This window comes from Fusarium venenatum (assembly GCF_020744135.1).
Source record: "Fusarium venenatum strain MPI-CAGE-CH-0201 chromosome Unknown EDB82scaffold_1, whole genome shotgun sequence".
Classification (NCBI taxonomy): domain Eukaryota; kingdom Fungi; phylum Ascomycota; class Sordariomycetes; order Hypocreales; family Nectriaceae; genus Fusarium; species Fusarium venenatum.
The window spans coordinates 11,200,723-11,223,145 of record NW_027072129.1 but is presented as its reverse complement, the minus strand read 5'-3'; the positions used below and the strand labels follow the sequence as shown (position 1 = coordinate 11,223,145).

Below are 22,423 nucleotides of genomic sequence, written 5' to 3'. Positions count from 1 at the left end.
TCTCTTTTGACTCGCATCTCGTTTTGAACCCCAATTGTTTAGTCAAGGGATCCCATCCTTATGAACGACAACTAAAACAACCGCATTAACTTTTCTCTAACCGAGAACCTATAATACAAACCCACTCTTGTTTAAGCATATTTCATTATCAACAAGGTCCTTCAAACTCAATCACGGCAACCTCCGTTTGCATTGTGTCCTGGACCAGGGGTTCATAACAGGGGACAGGGGACGGAGGCGTAAGCCGGTTCCGCTAAAGACTCCATAGATCAGGTCATTTGCGGGAGTTTTCTTAGTCGGATGGTGATCTTCCGTGTTTCCGATGATCCCCTTGTTTAATTATTCGCCGACAGAATGAGACTAGAAATCGGAAGACTTTTTGTATTACATTATTGTGTTTGGTATATCTAGAAGTACAAAGAAAAATACAGGTAGGATAAACAGGCACAGATCCACCCCTTATGGTGTCCGTGTCCTTTTGTGGTTACTGCTGTTGCTGCTACTATCGTACCCCCAGTCATGAACCGCTGGATCCTTGTTGGTTACATCGCGCAAATTTGAATCGTCAAAAGCTTCCGACTGAACGCTGATCTCTTGCGCCACGACGATCCCCTTGCCATTACCTCCGCTTGTTCCGGGAGGTGGAAGAATTTGTTCGTCGCTTGCCCAGGCTGTTGTTTGAGGCATTGAAGATAGTGGGTGTCCGGCGTCGGATTTGTTGGTCCTTCTGACGCGACTGTTGTTGAAGCGGCTTCCGCCTTCGTTGCTTCTGAGTTGGTGACTTTGGGATGCAGATTTTGTAGCTTTGCTAAAGAGGACGCTGAGACCGATGAGGCTGGCTCCTTTTCGCAGGAGTGGTTGGATGATGGGGAGGTTTGTGACGATAATTGCGACAAAGGTTTCGCGACATGCCCATGAGCTGCCAGAGACAGCGCCTTCAGGACCGGCCTAATTGATGTTAGTAAGAATTGACAGAGATGAGATGAGTGGTGCATACGGTAAGAATGGTGACAGCTCGAATTGTACCAGCCATCATAATGAAGAGAGCACCGCTGAATAATAGCATGAGTGTAAGTCTGCGTCGCAAACTAATGTTGACACCCCAAAGAAGCTGCAGAATTGTTAGATGGACATCCCGATAGTGATTGTCGCTTTACTCACAGGTAGTGGGATAGAGAGCAGGTAAATGTCAGTCAAGATGTTGGGAATGACAACCACCAAAACATATGCCGGTGACTTTGTAGGTTGGCAAATAAGACCTGGATCAGGATTGACCTGCCAAAAGTGATGAAATGGCTGACAGGATAACAGAATAGTAAAAAAGACAGCAGCATAAGTAATTCCGAGGAGGATGTAAGCGACAATGACACGAATCCTAAGATGCGACAAGCCCGATCTACAAATAAGTCAGTATTGCCAGTCTTTAGTTGTGAATAGTGGCATTGCATACGTGAGTCGGGCGTAGAAAGCAGTGACGCAAAACTTGAGACACCAAAGAATACAAGCATAAAAGGACCAGCCTATGACTTGAATCTTGGATCCCCAGACACGATTGTAGTGTTCTTCTCCGCCCATGTCGATGTTGGCGCGTTCCTCATCCGTCATGTAACTATTCGTAAGGCCTTGGAATTTCGCTCCGACGAGGTATGCTGCTACCGTCTCGGCAGTGAAGATGAGCTAGAATGGTCAGTAAGGATTGGGTCTTAGCGAGATACGTGAGGATAGCTTACACCAGTAATTGGCATCAGGTAATCGTCCAACTGCCATCCTGCAAACCCAACTTGTCGCGTCCTCACAACCATTCTCACCCCAATGGTGAAAAGACCAAGGGAGAGAAGGGTAAACTGTTCTTGTATGGCGTCCATGGTGACATGTGCTCGTTTACAGTAGATCCAGGTTGAAAAGAGGGTCTCGAGGAAAAGAACAAAAAAAGGATCTGGTCGTGACGGACACACGGGAATAAATACAGTTTGAGCTCTAACAAGCATGAATTTATCTGTATTAAACTCGTTTAATTAAAAACAGAATCTGTCAAAACCCGGGGGTTTGCCTTCTAAGAACGGGTTCATATGCCGAGACATTATAGTCTGAAACCCGGTGACCTACAACCCTTCCTTTTTCTTTCCCTTGGCCCGTCTTAAGACGGATTAGGTTGATACGTCGCAGAAGGTCCCTAGAACAACATCTATCAAGGTACATGAGGTACATTGAGCCGATCACTGAGTCGATGTTAAAGTGCTGCGGTTACCCCCTTGTAGATCGCAGTGTCTGCAATAGGGAATGATTAGCCAGAAAACAGATTATGCCACGTTTTATTGATAATATTCCGTAGTTGGTGCTGTAAATCAACGGGCTAAGAACGTTCGCCTAAGCTGTCAAAGGAAGTATGCTCCGTGTTAGAACGGGGAGTATAGGTGCTTTGGCCACTGGGAGAACAGGTTTTGGTCGGTAAACCCGCCGGTTTTAAGAGGCAAGTATTAGTGGGATAACCCAGTGATAGCGTACCGGTCGCTAAGAGATTCTGTCAAAATAGTTGATGCATCTCTATAGCTGTACCATGTGTACCGAGACCTCGGTTATGTGGCGTCCGGTAATCTCGATGATAGAAACTGATTCAAGACGTGATAAATGAAGACGAAAGACCACGTGTGGGAAACAAAGTGATTTGCATTTGTTAATCCTTGAATGTCTCAATGTGACATTCAACCAAAATGACCGTTCGCCATCCATATTCAAGGATTGTCTGCCGTCTTACCGTAGGTAGATTATGTGAGACCCTTGTCCTAAAGCGGGTCTATTTCTCGGCAGTCAATGTCAGGTCAGGTCAGATTCGAAACTATTTATGTATGTTGGTGTATTATATAAGACATGGCTTGCTTGTTATAATAGCCCGCTTATATGTAAACTGAATCAAGAACGAAACAACTGTTTTGACAGAAGTATCTTGTAGATATCTACCTGGGTACATTACTCCTTGTAGCTGATGTAACCAAATTGCCCCATTATAAAAGAATCCATGATCGACAGAAACCCCTGAGACCTACAGCGACGAAAAGAGTCTAAAAGGCATTAGCACCCGCCCATTCCCGCCATGTATCAATGCGTAATCCCCGCTTACTCCATAACCTTTATGCCCAACAACAACCAAACCAACAGACAGTATCGTTGTCTTGACACTGGTCTTGTTTCGTACTACCTAAATACAGCATGAGGGACTTGGCGAACGTTACACTATACTAAAGTAGTCGTTGACGCCCTAGTCACCAACGCCCTACCCTGCCCCCAGGTTAACTAATGAGGGGGTTTTATCGTGGATGCATAACTAAACCCAAACAATGAAATTGCTCAGCTTGCACTGCATTGCGTGTCACTTAAACTTGACTTGTCTTGATGGGGCAATTGTAACTACACAAGTATATAGCTCCTCTCGTAACCCCTTCCCCCTCATCTTGATCCCTCATCTTTTAAACCTCGTATTCTCATATCAACATTAAGCAATCTCATACCATCGCCTCATAATTAAGTCGGACTGAATCGCACAACCCTTTATCATCCAATTGAACACATTTTACTTATCACACACTCACAAAGATCTACAAAATGGCTGCATCAAGTTATGACTTTATTGTCGTAGGAGGTCCGTTATTCCCCCGCCACCGTCCGTTCGCAATGACTCGATTCCCACACTATTGCCAATTGATCTGCACAACGCTAACCTTTTTCTCTACAGGTGGTCCAGCTGGAAGCTCCGTCGCAGCAGGTCTGGCCTCGTCAGCCAAGAAACCCAGTGTTCTTCTCCTTGAAGCTGGTGGCACAAACGAAGACCGCAACCTGCGCGTTGACGGTCAGCGATGGCTCACTTTTATGAACAAGGACATGAACTGGGGCTACAAGACGACGCCTCAGGAATTCGCTGATAGCCGAGAGCTGGATTACTCTCGCGGAAAAGGTCTTGGTGGTTCCAGCGCTATCAACTTTGGTGTTTACAGCGTTGGTGCTCGTGACGATTACGAAGAGTGGGCGCGTATCGTCGGTGATGATTCATACTCTTGGGAGAAGATCCAAAAGAGATATAAGAGTCTTGAGAACTTTCACGGTGCTCTACCTGAGGGTATTGACAAGAAGTATGCTGCTCCCAAGAGTGAGGATCATGGAAGTGAGGGAAAACTTCATGTTGGGTATGCGAGTGAGTGGGAGAAGGATCTTCCTCCCGTTCTTGACCTCTTTGAGGATGCAGGCTTTCCACTGAACCCTGATCACAACTCTGGCAACCCTCTTGGAATGTCTGTTCTGATCAACTCGAGTCACAAGGGACGAAGGTCTACAGCTAATGATCTGTTGGAACCTAAGCCTGAGAACTTGACTGTATTGACAGATTCTTCTGTGCAGCGAGTAATTCTCGAGGGAAACAAGGCTGTTGGAGTTGAAGTCAATGGAAAGAAGTGTAAGCCATCCCACACTGAACAAGACCAGTTCTCAAGCTAACAAGTTTCAGACTTTGCTTCAAAGGAAGTCATCCTCTCAGCCGGAGCCCTCAACACCCCCAGCATCCTCATGCACTCAGGAATCGGTCCCAAAGATCAACTCTCCCAATTCAACATCCCCGTTGTAAAGGACGTCCCTCGCGTCGGCCAAGGTCTACGCGACCACATGTTCACACCCCTCGTCTATACCCGCAAAGAAGGCGACACAGCTCGCAAGCCCTTCTACGGCGACAAGAAAGCCATGGACGAAGCCCTCGAGCAGTGGCGCCGCGACGGAACAGGTCCCTGGACAAAGTTTGCCTGTGAGTTGGGTATTGGCTGGTTCAAGCTTGACAAGCTTGTCCAGTCGGAAGAGTTCAAGGCGCTTCCTGCTCAGGAACAGACCTATCTCATGAAGGAAACTGTGCCTCATTATGAGATTCTGACACACTTTCCTATTCATTGGTTTATTCCTCAGTTCCCGGATGATAACCTCAACTACTCTTGCATTCTCGTGTTTTACTATAACGCGCAGAGTCAAGGTGAAGTAACACTCCAGTCATCCGATCCCAACGTCCCTCTCAAGTTCGACCCCAAGTTCTTATCTTCACCTTTCGATCGTCGCGTAGCCATTGAGTCTCTCCGCGATGCATTCCGTCTCGTCAAGCATGAGAACTACGTCAAGAACAACGTCGACACCATGGTCGGTCCCCAGGGTGATTCAGACGAAGAGCTTCTTGCGCATTGGAGAGCGACCATCTCTTCTAGCTGGCACATGTGCGGTACGACCAAGATGGGAAAGAAGGATGACCCTGAGGCTGTGGTTGATAGTGACTTCAAGGTTATCGGTTTCGAGGGATTGCGTGTGGCGGATATGGGTGTTGTGCCTGTTTTGGCTAATTGTCATATTCAGTCTGTTGCTTATGTGACAGGTATGACGGCTGCTGAGAAGATTATTGCCGAGTATGACCTTGCTTAGATATGAGTTATGACGTTAGAAGTTAGTAGGCATATGAATGTATAGCGTGGTTTTATACATGCGGTTTATCAAATTTATAAGTCGACTATATGTTTATTCTTCGAATTACCACTGTTGTAATCGTGACAATATGTCTTTGTGGACATATTACTAGAGTGAAACCCAATATATCAGAATCCCTTTATTGTGGTTCACCACAAGATACGTCAGTATGGTGTCCCATTCTCGTTCCGTTATACTGGTCAAGCGGCTGTTTCCAGTGTTTGCTAAATCCTAACCAGATCACAATCCAGCAATTAATATCAATCTTTTTGAGATTTGGTAATTCCGGTTGCACGGCAGCCAATTCACCAAAGAATTTCCTACCCAGCAACTCTCCATCGTCATCGCCAGCAATCGCAGGAATAAAGTCTGGTCCTACATTCCTCCCAAATTCCTCTTCGCTATCATTACAACCTTCATACGAAGGATCTAATCGCTAATATTGAGAACGCCACAGCTCGGCGACAAAGGTATGTGAGCGCTGCTTCATCAGGTTTGAGCAGTTTTGGACGTGGGAGAGATAGCCTGTTGGTCCCTCTGTGTAGCGACGGGGTTGGGCGATGTGAACTACCATCTCATGGTCTCGGTACAATAGATGTTTGACATCGTTTGCGATAGCGTCGTTGATGTAAAGAATAGCCGCTCTCTGCGGAGTATAAGCTGTCTTGTGCGCGAGAAAGTTTGAAAATTTTGTGTCCTGCAGGGCGTAATTGTAGATCTTGTCCCTGATCTCCCTTGGAAAGACTGAGAAAGGGTTTTCGACTGCCATTCTTAGGTGTAGCTTGTAAGTTGTAGGAGGACTTGAAGTTTAGGAAAGCGACTTGATATACGACAGGCACCGCGTATTATTGTGCTGACGTGAGATCTACAATATGACATTGAGACAGGGAGAGACTAATGAATAAAGAGGATCGAGATTGGAGATTGATCGAGTAAGTATGCTTAAATCAAGTGCCATGGATATCTGTATGTGACTACACTTTGAGTGTAAAGATGTGTGTTACACAAACATTGTAGTTGATCCTATACCTCTAATACCAAATCTCTGCCATCCATCTCGTTGGAGGAATCTGTAAATGTCTTATCCCGATGCATCAACTTCCCCGCGGGAAACATAAGACGATCAAGATATGACAACCTTGTCCTTCCCTCCTCGGCTATGCATGCAACGTTTCCTGCAAAGATACAAACAGATTAGAATCACATTTAACCTCGTTCCAATGACGTATGAAACAACTTTACCTACCAAAAAGAGTTTATCTGTATCCTTGTATGACTACCAAAAGTGCCTCTATATCGTTGAGCGGGGAACCCTGCCTCATCTCACGAAGGAGACGAATTGTAGCACCAGACAATGATAAATGAGAGTATAAATATCTGTGTTTATCTCCTGTTCAATGCAGTCATGGGAGACCTGCATATTCATAATTCACACGCATATCAACAACCTCTCGACATGTCTTTGGCTGCAGTGGGTAGTCACTTCAGCGCCTCACTTGGACTTGGCCTACTAGCTCTTGGCGGTCACAATGTGTCCATGACAGATCATGTCATACGTACAGAAGCAGATCTTGGTGAACTTAACGAGTTCTACAATATTGACTTTGCATCGCGTCGCTACGAAGCCTTAGAAGATTATCACAAGAATGAACAAGATCTTCTTGACGAGATTGACTTTGAGAGTCTCGACCAAGAAGGCAAAGTGGATTATATCATGCTCAACACATTTCACACACGACAGCTTAACAATCTGGATCTTCAAAAGACGTCTAAAAAGAGCTATGAGCCACTTATTCCCTTCGCAGGGGATCTTGTCGGTCTTCTTGAAGCGAGACAAGATGTTGAGCCGATGAAGGCGAAAGAAACAGCTGGTCTATTGAACAATATCACAAAGTCCATCGGTCGTGTTCAGACAAAGGTACGAGACGGTGGTTTCAACGTCACCGAAACAACCGGCTATCTCGCCACCAAAGCCATCACAGGTCTTCTGGACGGTTTGGAAGAGTGGTTCACCTTTTACTCTACCTACGATCCCCTTTTCGACTTTTGGGTTACCACGCCATGGCAAGCTGCCAACTCATCCCTCACAGAGTATCTCACCGTCGTCCAAACAGAACTCGCAGGAATGAATCAAAAGGATGGACAAGATATCATCGTCGGCGAACCCATCGGTCGCAAAGGTCTAGAAGTTGAACTCGAAGCAGAAATGATTCCATACACACCTGAAGAACTCATCGAAATCGGCAATCAAGAATTTAAATGGTGTGAAAAGGAAATGATAAAACAATCTGAAGCTCTCGGATATGGAAAAGAATGGAAGAAAGCGCTTGAGCACGTCAAGAACGATTATGTTGATCCTGGAAAACAAACAGAATATGTACGCAGCTTGATCGTCGAAGGAAGTCTCTTCGTCACGGAACGCGATCTGGTTACTGTTCCTCCTTTGTCGAACTCAACATGGCGCATGATAATGATCGACGCAGAACGTCAAAAGGTATCGCCATTCTTTCTCGGCGGTCCAACGATTCAAGTCTCGTACCCTGTTGTTTCAATGGAGCACGATCTTAAACTCATGGTCATGCGCGGCAATAACAAACATTTCGCCAAAGCCACTGCATTCCATGAGATGTTTCCTGGTCACAGGCTGCAGCTTTACATGGCCGATCGGTATAACTCGCACCGGAAACAAATCTTCGATACTCCCTTTTTTGTAGAGGGTTGGGCTTTATACTGGGAGTTTCTATTCTACGATAGAGATGATTTCCATCATTCGCCTGAGAATCGAATCGGGGCTCTTTGGTGGCGCATGCATCGGTGTTTGCGAATCATCTTTTCTCTCAAGTTTCACTTGGGTGAGATGACGGCTCAAGAAGCTGTTGATCTACTCGTTGACAGGATTAATCATGAGAGGAGTAATGCAGAGGGCGAAGTGAGACGATCCGTGGAGGGGACTTATTCGCCGCTTTATCAGGCTGGATATATGCTGGGTGCTTTGCAGTTGTGGAAGTTGAGAGAAATGGCTGTTAATAGTGGAAAGATGACACAAAAGGAGTACCACGATGCGATTTTGAGGACTGGTGGGTTACCTATTGAGATGGTAAAGGCTTTGATTCTGGAAGAGGAACTTTCCAAGGACTTTAAAGCCGATTGGAAGTTCTATGACTTTGATTAAACATTATATATGTCCGTAGCTAAATTAACATCGAGTCTTCACCTTCCATCCTACTTTCAATACTCTTGTGAGAACAAGCAGAACTGCAGCGAGTGTACTTGACAGAGCAGCCCAAACATGTGCCCCTTCCAAACTCTTCGACTGCAGCAAACCACCAATAGGCGGTCCAGACAAACCCGCAAAGGAAATGAGACTGAAACACATTCCCATTCTCGTGCCAATAGTGTCGAGTCTCTTTGTGATACTGGCAACACCTGTTGGCATGAGACTCTGGAACGCTCCCGATGCTATACCGTAGAATATAGAAAAGACGTAAACGCCTGTCTCGTTGTGGACTGCTAGCCATGTGTATGCAGCGATGGCTACACACATGCCAGCTGGTGCGATGGTGTTTAAAGGACCGATTCTATCAGCGAGGAAGGGAATTAAAACTCGAGTTGGAAGACCGACGGCGTTGATGATTGTTGTGAGAAGAGATGAGTCAGAGAATGACATGCCGATTTCATCTTGTCCAAAAGATGCAAGCTGTATCATTAGTGACCAGACTCTTGTATCGGGTAAAGGAAACTCACATAGTAGAAGGTGTAGTAAACAGACCACACAAAAAAGAACAAGCCGCTCACGTAGCAAAGATAAAGCATATCTTTAAACGCCGTCCAGTCAATGATAGGTCCCGTTTGTCTCGGTGGAAGTCTAGGCCTCATGAAAACAGCCACAAGCGCAAAGCCTATTAGGTTAATAAATCCAAGCACTCTCGCCGTCCATGAGAACCCAATCGATGGGAGCAACGTTCGCACAACGAGAGGATAAACAGTTCCACCCAGAGAATTACCCGTCGTGACGAGACCGATGGCTATACCTCTTCGTTTCTCAAAGTACGTCGCCACCAGAGCTAGCGAAGGGGCAAAGATGATGCCTCCACCAATACCCGTAACAACGCCCTGGGTAATCATGAGATGCCAGTACGAAGTGGACAAGCTCATAGTAAAAATTCCCACGAGTTGTAATGTCGAGCCTACGAGAAAAGTAGGAACCCAGAACCCAGCGTCGAGCAATCTTCCAGAAAAGGCACTTCCGAAGAAAGTAAACCAAACCTGGATTGATCCAATCCATGAGATCTGGAACGGTGTCTGGGGGAGGGTGGACGTGTAATGGGCTTGGAAACTACCAAATGAGTTGACGTAACCCCAGGTTGCAAAGATGGCAATCCAACCCATAGCTACTTGTGTCCAAGCTTGAAGGCCACCATCTGGAGGAGGAGGAATGTCGCCTGGTCGAAAAGAAGCACCTGCTGAAGCGATGATTTCAAGATCTTGCATCTCTGAGCGCGTTCCTTCACGACGAAGAGTCCCCATTCTCCTGTTTGCTGTGAGTACATTCATCCATGTGGTAATGTTGCAGTGACAAACTCACGTCATGGGTTCAAAGGTTGGTTCTTCATATTGAGATGATTTCACAGCCATTTTCACGGTGATTCAAGAGTATGATTTAGGAAACAGTATATTTTGTAGAGTAGGGGAGTAACAAAAGTCGGAATCATGTTATGTTTACAGAGTAAGAGTACGTGCACCGATACCGCTTCTTTCTTCTCCTTATATTGAACCGGGAATAACTACTTATACCATCAAGTCTCCACTGAAAAATTCTCTTGAAATTTCGGTTCGGGTGACATTCGCCCGAGGATATTAGTGGATGATGTTCAAGATAAGCGGGTAGAGTCGTGTTGTTTAGTGGGGAGATGGAGATAGCTATTGCTACGGTACGAATGAATGATGAGTTTGTTATCTTGAGACAAGGTAGCGAAGTTACCGATACTGGAGTCAACGATAGACAACTTGGGCTAGATCGGCATACATGAACCTCCCCACATGCGGCACGAACTGCTTGACACCAGACAGGTTGGAGTCAACTTGGAGGTCAGCCCTATACTCCACTACCCATCACTTGAACTGGAGTTAATTATCGGTTCCTGATTCCGATATCAAAGCTTCCAATTCCCCGTGGGGATCGATCGAGCTGGCGTATACACCAACAGTTGACTATGGGAGTGGTCGGAACCGGCCGCCTGGTTTACGTCTCAAAGTCTAATAAAGCCACATACTAACGATACCAACAGACTGGTAATCCAGCTTTCTGGAATCATTACCCGGATGAACCATCTATTTCTAGATCAAGACGTACCTAACCGAGCCTTTCCCTAAGAGTTCCCCTTCTCCGAAGAGTTGTAGCCTCCAGATATCAAATTTTCATCCCATCTCCGCGGTTAAACGGGTAGATCGCAACGTTTTACGGGAGACCCGAATTGTTTGATTGGACAGTGTGGCTTGAATTGCCTCGCTGGGTTTAGTGCTACCAGTTGCGGCTGATGGACAGAGCAAAACATGTGTCTCGTAGGGCACGGTAGATGACATGGGTGGTAATCGAATCCTTCTAGAGTTCCTTCTATTGTTCTTCTGGTGTTGATTCGTCATCAATTGGTCATTTCTGGCGTTGCGCCATGGCTTGTGTGTTGTGTGGTGGACTGGTGGTGAGTCTTCTGAACATGTTGGGGCGACAGGGGCAACGGTTTGGGTGATGATGTATTGAGTAATTACCGAACAATATCGGAAATAATGAATTGGAATGTCAAATACCAATACCTTCCTATTACAATTAGTTCAATTCAAGAATTACATCGGTGCTTTTTGTAATTCATCCGGGTTAGACTTTGCTTTTTCTAGTAGACAGACATCCATCATCCAAAGTCTAAGAGTTCTAGACCAATTCTTAGCGCTCTGACCTCTAAACTCTATCGCACAGCCCCTATGCGCATTCCTCATACCCACTGCGTACCTCTCAGCACAGCGGATAGAAGCAAACTGCCGACAAGATGCATCGCGAAAGGTCAGTAGAACAAAGGAGAAAGAGAATATATTAAAGATATAGATTTCGCTCCGCTCCGGAAAGATCGACTTGAATCACCAAAAGCGGTAAAAGAGCGAGAAGACCCCATTACTCTTCCCATTCAATGTCGCTTGCCAAAAGAAACAACGGTAATACACCAACCTTAACTCTATAAACACAAACTAACTTTAGCAAATAGGGTGTTACGAATGCTGCAAAAGGCGTCTCAAGTGTGACAAAACAGAACCAGAATGTCTCAAGTGCCAAAAGAAGGGTATTTCCTGCTCCGGCCAGGGTCTACGGTGCCGGTTTAGCAGCCACATGGCTACCACAGCAACACCCATGACATTGACTTTTACTACCACAACGTCTTCTTCTGAACCAAGTCCTAATCAGCCTGAAAAGTCCTTTCGATGGGTTGAACCTGGAAAACGGTTTAGAAAGGATCGCGTGAGAAACGGTCAAGGGAGGAATAGTCCTACGACGTTGCAACATACAGACTCTGCTTCTTCGGATGATGTTGCTTCACCATCATCTGATGACTCTTTTGACTCGAGTCCAAGGGCTGTTGTACCGTATGCTCATCGTATCACGATTCACCCAGCTCTCAACGCAGTGTCAAGTTCACAAACAAGAAAGATGTTTAGTCATTGTACGTTCCAACATATTTCCCAAGAATCCATTCTCTAACAAAGACTAGTCTCCGAGATAATAGCCTCACACATGGTTGTCCTCGACTCAAACAGCAATGGATACAGGGATGTCATCCTACCACTAGCATACCACGACGACAACCTCGCACAAGCTGTGTCTGTCGTGTCAGCGTTTCACCTCGGTCAGAAAGACCCTAGGTTACAACACGTCGCCGAAACAGGCCATCAAGCAATCGTCCAGAAACTACGGCGTGATTCTCTACAACTCAGCCCGGAGCAGCTTTTCAATCCGTATATCCTGGCCACTATCTTGGTACTTCTTGTTGGGGAGACGATCACAGGAGCGGATAATTACACATATCTTCTCGAGATGTTGAATTGTCTCACGTCGTATCCGGATTGGATAACAATGCTGCCGCCGAGTTTGAAAGACTTCTTTCTTCAGCAAATCAAGATGTAAGCAGACACTTCCTCTTTGAGTGACGTAAGACTAATTGGACTTTGTTCATAGGTTTCAACTCTTTGGTGTTCCGCTAGCCAACGAATCCAAAGGTCTACAAGTACTCACCGGCCCAGAAGCATACCTAGACTTCATGTCCTATCCCGAACTCCCCCCAGACTCAGAGCACTTACCCAATATTGAAGTAATCCGCTCCGCCATCTTCGACGCCTGCAGCATCTACCGGCGCCGCGCCGAATCATCCCTCTCTGATGAAGAGTCCATCCATCTCGTCGAGCAACTACGTCAAAAGGTGCTCAACCTAGATGCTTCTACCAAAGGCGTTCACGCGCTTGTGTGGACGTACTTTGTAGCAGCGGCAGAGAGTGTTTTGCCAGAGCACAGGGAGTTTTTCTCAACTAGATTGGCGGATTTGTATAGTGTGACGAGTTTCGGAAGTATTCCTGTTGCTGTGAAAGCGTTGAAGACGATTTGGGGTATGCAAGGTCAGAGGAGATGGACTGAGATTGTCAGTAGTGAGACACCGATTCTTATCATGTAGATGACATAAATACCACCCAAGCAACATGCCAGATTTACCATCATACTTTGGAAGCCAACCCCATCAAGTGTTAGATTTGCACTGTATACGTTTGAGTTTAGTCTTGGTACAATCCCGATCCGTCATACTGACATGAACCAATGAAAAGGCCCGGTGGCGCCTCCGAGTCATGATCACATCGACGATCACATGTCTTGCCAAGAAAGTGTGGACTCCAGGTCAGACATGATATGAGTCTTTGATCATGCGCTGTAATTTATATACGTCGACCGAGGGCAAGGGTAAAAGGGGCAAAAGGGATGAATAAATTTATCGAAAGTTCAGTGTCGCAAGGTTCGTGTTGAGTAAAGGCTACATATATCTAGGACATCAATCTAATTTAAGTCCACTCATCCGTCCATCCATTCAGTCTGAGGTATCATCGATATATCAAAAGTTCCAAATCCATCCCATAATCTCAGCTCTTCCTGCATTCCAATTCCCAACAATCAGATAAAATCCACGGCTTTGTTTGCGCCACTGCCGTAACAGAGTTAGCACCAGGCTGAACCCTGTCTCCATCGCAATAAAGTGACTGTTTTGACTGTGTCGTTGTTCAAGCTGGACACTTGAGAGATGTTTCTCCAGCTTTCGAATCCATCTTCGATAATAAATTTTGACGATATTTGGAACAGTGTTTGTGGTTGTCCAGAAGAGTCTGCATGATCTCTATCTCGCTACTCAAATGGCGAATCTTGGATCTGAGCTTTTCGTTCTCTGTTTCGTAATTTTGACCATGATTTGTACGTGTCTTTTGATTTGGGTCTTGTTTCGCCATGATGATTGAATGACAATAGTTGGATATGAGTGAATACGTCGTCTTTTGTTATATCTCTTTTATAACCAGATTGTAGGCATGAAAGAGAGAAAGTACCAAAATTAAATAAATATATGGCAGAAGAAAAAGGGTACATGTGATGCGGTATTAAGTACTACCAAAAAAAAGATGGTCATCAAATAATCATTGATGCGTCTCATATTTAATAGTAACGCAATAGCAAAAGCTAAAAATACTGTGGTCCAGAATATTCCCATACCTTGAGCTCTATTCTTCACCGAAAGTTGAGCATCAGAATCGTGTCATAATTGTGTAATCAATCCACTTCCATAATCTGCCGTGAGTAAGTGACCTTCTAGTCGCGTGTCAAATAAAGCTAAGCCTCTTGTAAGGAACAATGATTGGTTCCTTATGCCACTATTTGAATTCCATGTTTTTCTTCTTCAAGACATTGAGATCCAATTTTAATCGGCCGAGTCATTCTTTACCCTAATTTGAGTTGTTTCTCTAACCAAGTTACCCCCATCTTGAGATACACGACCCATGTCTCGATTCGCGGCAGGCAATTCACACCCACCCAATCCTTCTAAAGAGAAACGTAGCACCACTAGCCAAACCCGTAACACCGGTAAAGATAATCAACGAACCATATCCCGTTCCGTATCCCCCAGCTGCTTGACCCTGAAACGGCATACCCTTGATCAACGCCCCGCTGAGTGGTCCAGATACTAGATTCCCGATCCCTCTTCCTGCAGATAAAACACCCAATACCATGGCCGGATCAAATGATCTTCCAGTGCTGCTATCTCCAACAGAAGTCGATACCATGTGCATGATTCCGGTCCACGCGGTGGTGTAAGAGCCTGCAAAGATCCCGTACGCCACGCAAAAAATGTACAGAACAGGTAAATTAGTCGAAAATCCCCAGAGAAGAAATGTGCTGAGTGCTGTTCCGATAGCAGATATCATGAAACAATTCGTGACGTGTAGACGATCTGTAAGTGCACCCATAGCCACACAACCAAACACTGAAGCAACATTGATCAGCAAAACCGTCAAAGCTGAAGCAAATGTCCCAGCCCCAAGAGCTGTTCGGGCATACGACGGAAGGTAAATCCCCGGCAAAAAGAATCCCAACGCTTGAGTAATATTGGCGAGTTGATGAAGCATAAAGTTGCGTTTTATCGCAAAGCCCAGCTTCAGAGGATTAATATGTCTCGTAGCAGAGTACGGAAGACGCGGCTTGATAAAATACGCCAATGGCAACGTTAGCACAAAAAGAGAGACAGACCATATTCTCAATGTAGTGCGGAAGCCATAGTCATTGAGAAATTTCTCAAAAAGTAGTGGTAACGCAAAGCCAGCGAGTCCGGTGCCTGACCACATAACTCCAAACGCAAAGCCCTTTTTCTTAGCAAACCACTGGTCCATATACAACAGACATGGACAGTAGGATATCGATCCACCTATAGCGTAGAGTATTCCTTGTGTGAGGATGAGATGTGTGGTGTTTTGCGAAAAGGAACTCAGCGCGAGGGCGATGCACATGATGAAGAGTCCTATCATCGGAGACCAGCGGCTTTGCTTTGGGTAGAGACGTTGAAGGGTCATTACAAAAGGAAGACCAAGATACATTATTCCCTGGAAATGGTAAGCGGGTGTCTGATAGTATGGTTCAAGAGGCATACCATTGCACAGGTACCAATCACAGCAATAGCTGATGATCCTTCAAAAGGTGCATTGGTACTGTAGTAATCCTGAAAGACACCAAAAGCAAACGGAAAGCCTGGACCTGTATCAATACCAATGTATCAACAAACATATTTATGAACTTAACTCACCCCAGGTCAGAGCTTCAACCATGAATGAAGCGGCAAGGAAGAACCAAGCATCTTTGCCACCATCTACAGGCGGTAGTGGAGAGAATTCATGAGTACTCGTGAGATCCAGATCTTCAGTTTGTAAAGATCCTTCTTCACGAGCCCGCAACTCAATTGATGTTTGACTCATGATTAATGATATTAATTGTCTATTTTTCTGTTCTCTGAACGAGGATTAATTTCTTTTATGGTACATGCATTACGCCTTGAGTTGTCAGTTGCGCCCTTAATCCGACATCGGGTGGCTTTCCGAGTGGAGTCTTGACATTGGTGCCCTGAGTGAAAACTTTATCGCTAGAAAGACCCTGTTTGCTCTTCCTCATGGAATTCCAAACTCCTTCCCAAATTCAAGCAGTTTCTTCAGCTAATAGTACCGCCGAGACGTAGAAATTAAATATCAGTCATCTGAAAACAAGAGGTGAAAGAGATGATGACCTTAGTATGTTAAACGTAGCTACCTCTTCTCCTTTGGCTTGCTAATATGCCTTTCTACTGAGGGGATTTGGTATACTACTCTATCCATATAAAACCCTTCAGTCTAAAGACATCAAAGCAAGCTATCGCAAAATTTCAAAACATCAAGAGACCTGACAAGATTCGTCAGGAGGCCATTAACCTCTGTATAGGCAGAGAATGCAACGGCCTTGCCAAGGTCAATGGCTCCCTGACGAAGCTTGTCAAGCCTCTCGGTGTCTTAAAATTTCGCGATGGCTTACTTAATATTGTAGACTAAAGGGCCTTAGCCATATAAACCAAGCAGCCTGTTAATAGAATGGGGGGGAAACAGGCTGCAGCTGTTAAAGGTCATATCAATTTGCCAAGCAGAGCTTGACTTATTAATATGGTTGTTAACGGACAACCTGCTTACACCAAATCCCCTCAGTAGAAAGGCATATTAGCAAGCCAAAGGATAAAGCAGTAGCTACTTTCAACAGGACAAGGTCATTAAGCCCAGCTTCTTCGAGGGCAGGGCTAATTGAGGCATTCAGAAGAGGGGACACTTGGCAACAATATGGTTCATGCAGGTTCCTGCGTTCAGCCTTCATATTATTGTAACTGGGATAGGTGTCAACAATAGAGACTATGGCAGGGAAAATTGAGGAAGCTAAGTGGCAGCTTGGTGTGATGGTCGATTAGTGGTGTTATCTTAAGTTATGTTGAAGGTAGAAGAAGAAGTGGACTGCTGAGCAGGTCACAGTATTTATATATTGTGTGAGAATAAGGCTATCTTTGAGCCCTACCCTCAATAACTTAAAGCTGCAGAGAGAAAATAATATCGGTATTAGACTTTGGAAATCGTGAAAAACTACCAAATATGCGTGAGAATACGGTTACTTCTTTGGGCATTGCGTTCTGTTACTTAAGGATTCAGAGCGGGGGAAAAGGTGATATTAGACTTGGAAAATCGTAAACAAACCACCACCAGCTCTACATACCTAGGTGATCAAGCACAATTTTTGCTAAAAAGTACGAGAAGCACCAAACGCAATCCATATACCACTTCGTACTTCATCTCTCCAAGATCAACTCAACCACCAGTGAGTCAACCACCCACGTCTTCTTACATCTGCTGACGACGTCTGTGAGATAAATTAAATGCATACAGTCTCTGATTCAGTGAGATATGCATATCAAGTAAACATACTCAATGAAACAAGGATACGTCCAAGGTCTCATGGCCTTTACCAAGGCACGGTGTTTACGCTAGAAGCATAAGAGACGAAATTAGTAGGTCATTTTATTCTCTCTAGGCTATGGTCCTTAAACTACTTATTTTTGTACCCCAAGATTCATTAAGGTAGTTTTTTTGTCTCCGGGAATACGTATCGTCCGGATATAATCCGACCCACTTGCGTCATCGTCAAAAACAAGCCTCCAGCCCACTTTGACTCTAATCTCAATCAACGACATCATCACATCAATCAGTCACTACAAGCGCTTACAGCTTACTCTTTTAATAAATAATATCATGCCCCGATCTCAATCCCCAAACTCTTTGGATCTAGAACTAAACTCCCTCTCCCCGACACCCTCAGATTCAGATCCGGATCTCCCGCTCATAATGTCTTCTTCTTCTTCTTCATCTCCACAGCCTAAACCACGATGGCTAGATCCAAGACCATCAACATTCTTTTCCCGCCTACCATCATCACGCATATTCCAACGCCTTAAAAATATCCTCCGACCACGTCTAACATGGCGCTATATAACATTCTCGGTTATAGGCATTTACGTCGTTTACTGCTTCATCACATGGCAGCCCTTCTTTTCGTCGCGATTACCTGCATACTCTGGTCCTCATGACGTCGGAGCGATTGATCTCGAGATTCCACTTGACAAACCGAAACGTATCTCCGATACTATCCTTAAAGAAACCGGAAAACCAGCGTTTGAAGTCGAGACTGTTTTGTTTACTGTGTATTATCCCACCGTTCAAGGCGCTGCTTCGCGCGCTGCGTTGCATCCTTGGGTTCCGAAACCGATTGGTCTTACAGCAGAAGGCTACGCTCGCGCCGCAGGCGTAAACAACTTTATCGTCCGTCCAATCTTTACTTTTGCGCTATGGCTTTTGGTCGGTAGTATCAAGATCCCTGCCAAGGTTGACACACCCATTCTCGATTCCGACGACAAGTTTCCCGTCATGGTATTTTCCCACGGCTCTGTGAGTTCGAGAACGGATTACACACACTACATAGGCGAATTAGCCAGTCACGGACATGTCATCGCTGCGCTCGAACATCGCGACGGTAGCTGTCCCGGCACAATGGTCCAGATCAAGAATAAAAAGGACAGACCTGTATTCCTCATCAAGGAAAAGGATCTTCAATCTAGTCGACCCATGAACGACACCATTCTCAAGCAAGAACAGTTAGCTGTTCGTACAGAAGAAATCCTACAAGCTATTCGTGTTCTACAAGATGTCAACGACGGCAAAGGCTCGAAAATCTTCACCTCCAACTCTCGCCACGAAGGACAAAACCTCGACTCATGGTCTAACCGTCTCGACTTTAACCACCTCACCATAAACGGCCACTCATACGGCGCAACCGGAGCTCTCCAAGCCCTCAAAACCGCAAACACCACATCCGCCAACCCAGCCATCGGCGGTATCGCCCTCGACCCGGGTAAATCGAGCGGCCAACTCAACACCGAGATCCCGGTTCCTCTTCTCGTCGTACACTCCAACTCATGGTCCAAAACACACAGTATTTTCTACGGCCGACCACACTTTGATACCGTCGCCGAAATAGTACGTGGTGTACGCGACAAAGTAGGCGCAGCGTGGTTTCTAACCAGCATTGGAACAGCGCATCCCAGCGTGACTGATGCGCCGCTGCTACAACCGCTCCTCCTCAATTTCGCTACGGGCGCGACTGCGGATGTGCGCAAGGCTCTTGGGGAGTATGTTAAAGTGACGCTGGATTTTCTGGATTTTACAAAGAATGGTACCAAGCAAGGTGTGCTTGGCGAGGCTGTGACGCATGAGAAGTATGGGGAGTGGGTGGATGGGAGGGAAGACACATTTCCCAAGGAGTATGCCAAGTACTGGGAGGTACATGTAAGCCCTCTCAAGAAGAGAGAACATAATGACTAGTAGCATGTCTTTTGTATTATATGTATTTAGCAATTTGGATCACAGCACATCAATCACAACATTTGACGAGTATCATACCACATTGATAGGACACATAGACAGTTCATACCATGACTTTCATAACAGTATTATCGTATTACTAGGTATGCCTTTGTCGTCAAGCTTCCCTTCTGCTAATTTATATACAAGTCTATGGGTCTATGTGTAGCCTTGCCTAGCCATTACCCATGTACTCTCGTTTTTCGCATGACTCATATCTATAAAACAAGACTCCAAGTCGGCCTGCCGTACGTCACAGAAACGCCGCTGATGAACTCCCCAGTCCACTGCTTCCATCTTTACGATTGCGCCGGCTACTCAGAAACATGTCCACCATTGTCTTGCTACCCATCGCCTGAGCTCTCTGCTCTGCATCTCTTGTTGCTTCTCCTGGCTTCTCCAACATTGCTCGTGATCTAGTCGACAAGTAACTCTATCGGTGTCGTCCGTTAATACCAGGGCTTGATCTGGTTGGTGAGCCTTGCCACCCAGGTGTGCGGGAGCGTCGTTTAGTCTCTTCCGGTGTCGAGTTCAGACGACCTAACGTGTTCATGGACCTCATTCGTTGCATTTCTCTTTTCGGTCCTGTCTCCATCAAATTCCCTCGCGTGTCAACACTTGGGAGCGAAGGTACTGCTCGCAAAGTGCTCCGACGTGGTATGGAAGGTGTTCTCTCTTTATCGGTCGTCTTCTCGTAATTCGGTGCCAAGTTCTCGTTGTATACGGTACCAGCTCGGCGCGGTAGTCTTGTTGGGCTGTTGTCAGGAAATGCTTGGGCGTTTCCCTTTACACTACCCAGAGGGCTTCGGTTTGGTGTACATTTGGCTGTTACAGAGAGCTCTGGAGTAGAGCCCATTGAAGCCAACTCTCTGAGGTGGCCCAGTGGTGGCAGGGCGCCGGTCTCTTGCTTGCGTCTAGTTGGGGTCGTGGGGCCTTCAAGTTTGGACACTTTCGAGCTCAACCAGGTCTTCCATTCCACTGAGCTGGCGGTGGATGTGTCACGTTGGTGTTCGTTAGCTGGCGAATAGATTGAGATCTCTGGTGATGGCCGGCGGGTGTACCTTCGATCGGGAGATTGCTCGAAAACATTTGACCCTATCGCTGGAGATATGGCTGGAGGTACTGGGATTACATCATCCGCATAAAAGGAATAAACGCTGTCAACGTCTATGGCGTGATAGTCCTTATCTGAACCCGGGTTGCTGTATTGTCGGGCTGGTAGGTTCAAGGTCGATAGGGAATGAAGATATTGTGATCCCAATAAACCATTTACCTCTTCAGAAGAATTCATCTCCCGAATTGCACGACGGTAGGGGCTTGGCGATCTCACCGACTGACGAGAAGGGCTCCCAAAAAAAGCAGAACTTCGATGACTGATGGTCTTGTGAGGATCAAGTTCATCGAGTAGCACAGTGCGCTGGTCGGAACTCGCTTTGTCGTCATTCCAATCACAGCCAGTGTACCCTTGCCCAGTTGTCTCGGTCGCATAATTCGAGTCTTTGTCTGGGACTTCTGTGACCGAACTTGATATCGAAGACTGTCGCTCATGCTCATGGCCCTTGCAGTCGTCGTCAGGTCGAACGCGCCGAATGGTGGAATGAGCGGGCCATTGCTTGAAGTCATTCTCTTTGATGACGGAAAGACGCTGTCTTTCCTCGGTTCCTTGACTCGTGTCTGTCATCGAGTTCGTCCAGCTGGTGACACGAGACCTATCGTCAGAAACACAGTGATCACCAAAGCTCTCCACGCTGCCTTTGCGAGACCTGAGCTTTTTATTCGAAGGTACATCGTGCAACGAAGGAACGTGTGCTGTCACCTGGAACATAGATGCTTCTTCCATTGCCTCAGTGTCCCCAACATGCAGACAGCTCTCTACATCAAAATCCCTCTCTGTCGCGCATGGGTCGTGTTCCTGAGAGTCTTCGCTCTTTCCTTTACCGAAAAGACCTCGCAACTTTGACCTCAAGCCATGTGAGACTTTGCGTGCCGTGTTTCGGATCACATGTTGCTTGGAAACGTAGGCGCTGTTGGTGGAAAACGTTGTAAATGCGGTGGAAGTGTTGCTAGTGTTGCGGAGGGATTTGCGGAGGGTTGTAGAGCGTTGGCTCTCTCTGGTCTTTGGTCGCGATAGCGTAGATCCCATCTGCTTCGCCTCTTCCTCTTGTATCTGTTGGAACCTCTCTCTGGCGAGTCGGAGTGCCGCGTCGCTGACTTCGATGTGACTCGCACGAGAAGCCGCCGTCTTTCGTCTGCTTCGGAGGAAACTCATAGATGTGGCGGCTCGGAGCGCCGCTGATTTGGGTCGCGCATCTTTCAGTTGCTGCTCCTCATCACCGCTCGTGGGCGGCAGAGGCGAAGAGCGCGGGCGCAGGTCTGAAGCGTGCGACGAAACCATCATGGATCGAGATTTTCTGACCTTTTGGTGGGATGAGGAAGAAACAACATCTTCTTGAGTGTTGTGACACTGGCCGTTGGGTGGCTGCAGGGTCTCTAGGTAACGTCGTGTAAGGGAGACATTTTTTGCTTTTTCGTCAGCCTGGTCTTTGGCTCGATAATAGGATAAGACCGCAGCAAGATTAGCGTCCCGTTCAGCTTTTACAGGGTCAATAGACTCCAGATCCCGAATGGGGCTTCGGGCAACAGATGCGGTCGATTTGCTCCGGCTGAGCGGGCGGCGCGTGGTGTTTCGAGAGCTATTACGGCGAAGCATCTCGAACGAATGGTTTGAGGTTGTAGGTGTAAAAAGGAGATTAACGGCCGGCGAAGACACCAGATAAGAGCGAGCGAAGCCATGGCAGAAGAGAGGAAGGAAGGAACAAATACCTTTGGAAGGGAAGGAGGAAGGAACTACTTCAGCAAGGTAGCAGAAAGGTTGGCCTCAAGTCTTAGGGTACAAAAA

General features: G+C 46.2%; 9 protein-coding genes across 9 annotated transcripts; 4 read left to right on the top strand and 5 right to left on the bottom strand.

Annotated features, from left to right (window-relative positions):
• Positions 1-459: 459 nt before the first annotated feature.
• EDB82DRAFT_422175 (uncharacterized protein) lies at positions 460-1,865 on the bottom strand (the record flags this gene model as incomplete). Its single annotated transcript, XM_025730876.1, has 5 exons — positions 460-948; positions 998-1,111; positions 1,162-1,396; positions 1,451-1,677; positions 1,731-1,865. 5 exons carry the CDS (start codon positions 1,863-1,865, stop codon positions 460-462), a joined length of 1,200 nt encoding a protein of 399 aa, XP_025587483.1.
• Positions 1,866-3,384: 1,519 nt separating this feature from the next.
• On the top strand, positions 3,385-5,516 carry EDB82DRAFT_454576 (uncharacterized protein). The gene is made up of 3 exons (XM_025730887.2): positions 3,385-3,637; positions 3,731-4,444; positions 4,496-5,516. The coding sequence occupies exons 1-3, from the start codon at positions 3,601-3,603 to the stop codon at positions 5,440-5,442; spliced, it is 1,698 nt and encodes a 565-aa protein (XP_025587484.1). The 5' UTR covers positions 3,385-3,600; the 3' UTR covers positions 5,443-5,516.
• Positions 5,517-5,681: 165 nt separating this feature from the next.
• Positions 5,682-6,510, bottom strand: EDB82DRAFT_117168 (uncharacterized protein). The gene has a single exon (XM_025730898.2). The coding sequence runs from the start codon at positions 6,251-6,253 to the stop codon at positions 5,921-5,923; it is 333 nt and encodes a 110-aa protein (XP_025587485.1). The 5' UTR covers positions 6,254-6,510; the 3' UTR covers positions 5,682-5,920.
• Positions 6,511-6,940: 430 nt separating this feature from the next.
• On the top strand, positions 6,941-8,656 carry EDB82DRAFT_424870 (uncharacterized protein; the record flags this gene model as incomplete). Its single annotated transcript, XM_025730909.1, has 1 exon — positions 6,941-8,656. The coding sequence occupies one exon, from the start codon at positions 6,941-6,943 to the stop codon at positions 8,654-8,656; it is 1,716 nt and encodes a 571-aa protein (XP_025587486.1).
• A 24-nt stretch (positions 8,657-8,680) lies between these two features.
• EDB82DRAFT_454570 (major facilitator superfamily domain-containing protein) lies at positions 8,681-10,119 on the bottom strand (the record flags this gene model as incomplete). Its single annotated transcript, XM_025730920.2, has 3 exons — positions 8,681-9,181; positions 9,229-10,015; positions 10,070-10,119. The coding sequence occupies 3 exons, from the start codon at positions 10,117-10,119 to the stop codon at positions 8,681-8,683; spliced, it is 1,338 nt and encodes a 445-aa protein (XP_025587487.2).
• Positions 10,120-11,387: 1,268 nt separating this feature from the next.
• Positions 11,388-13,233, top strand: EDB82DRAFT_493646 (uncharacterized protein). Its single transcript, XM_025730932.2, has 4 exons — positions 11,388-11,688; positions 11,739-12,191; positions 12,240-12,648; positions 12,704-13,233. The coding sequence occupies exons 1-4, from the start codon at positions 11,664-11,666 to the stop codon at positions 13,191-13,193; spliced, it is 1,377 nt and encodes a 458-aa protein (XP_025587488.1). The 5' UTR covers positions 11,388-11,663; the 3' UTR covers positions 13,194-13,233.
• Positions 13,234-14,435: 1,202 nt separating this feature from the next.
• Positions 14,436-16,020, bottom strand: EDB82DRAFT_552893 (major facilitator superfamily domain-containing protein; the record flags this gene model as incomplete). The annotated part of the gene is made up of 3 exons (XM_025730943.2): positions 14,436-15,651; positions 15,699-15,796; positions 15,852-16,020. The coding sequence occupies 3 exons, from the start codon at positions 16,018-16,020 to the stop codon at positions 14,578-14,580; spliced, it is 1,341 nt and encodes a 446-aa protein (XP_025587489.1). The 3' UTR covers positions 14,436-14,577.
• Positions 16,021-17,661: 1,641 nt separating this feature from the next.
• EDB82DRAFT_117075 lies at positions 17,662-19,586 on the top strand. Its single transcript, XM_025730965.2, has one exon. It carries the CDS (start codon positions 17,860-17,862, stop codon positions 19,483-19,485), a length of 1,626 nt encoding a protein of 541 aa, XP_025587491.2. The 5' UTR covers positions 17,662-17,859; the 3' UTR covers positions 19,486-19,586.
• A 371-nt stretch (positions 19,587-19,957) lies between these two features.
• Positions 19,958-22,234, bottom strand: EDB82DRAFT_473122 (uncharacterized protein; the record flags this gene model as incomplete). Its single annotated transcript, XM_025730976.1, has 1 exon — positions 19,958-22,234. The coding sequence occupies one exon, from the start codon at positions 22,232-22,234 to the stop codon at positions 19,958-19,960; it is 2,277 nt and encodes a 758-aa protein (XP_025587492.1).
• Between the last annotated feature and the right edge of the window lie 189 nt (positions 22,235-22,423).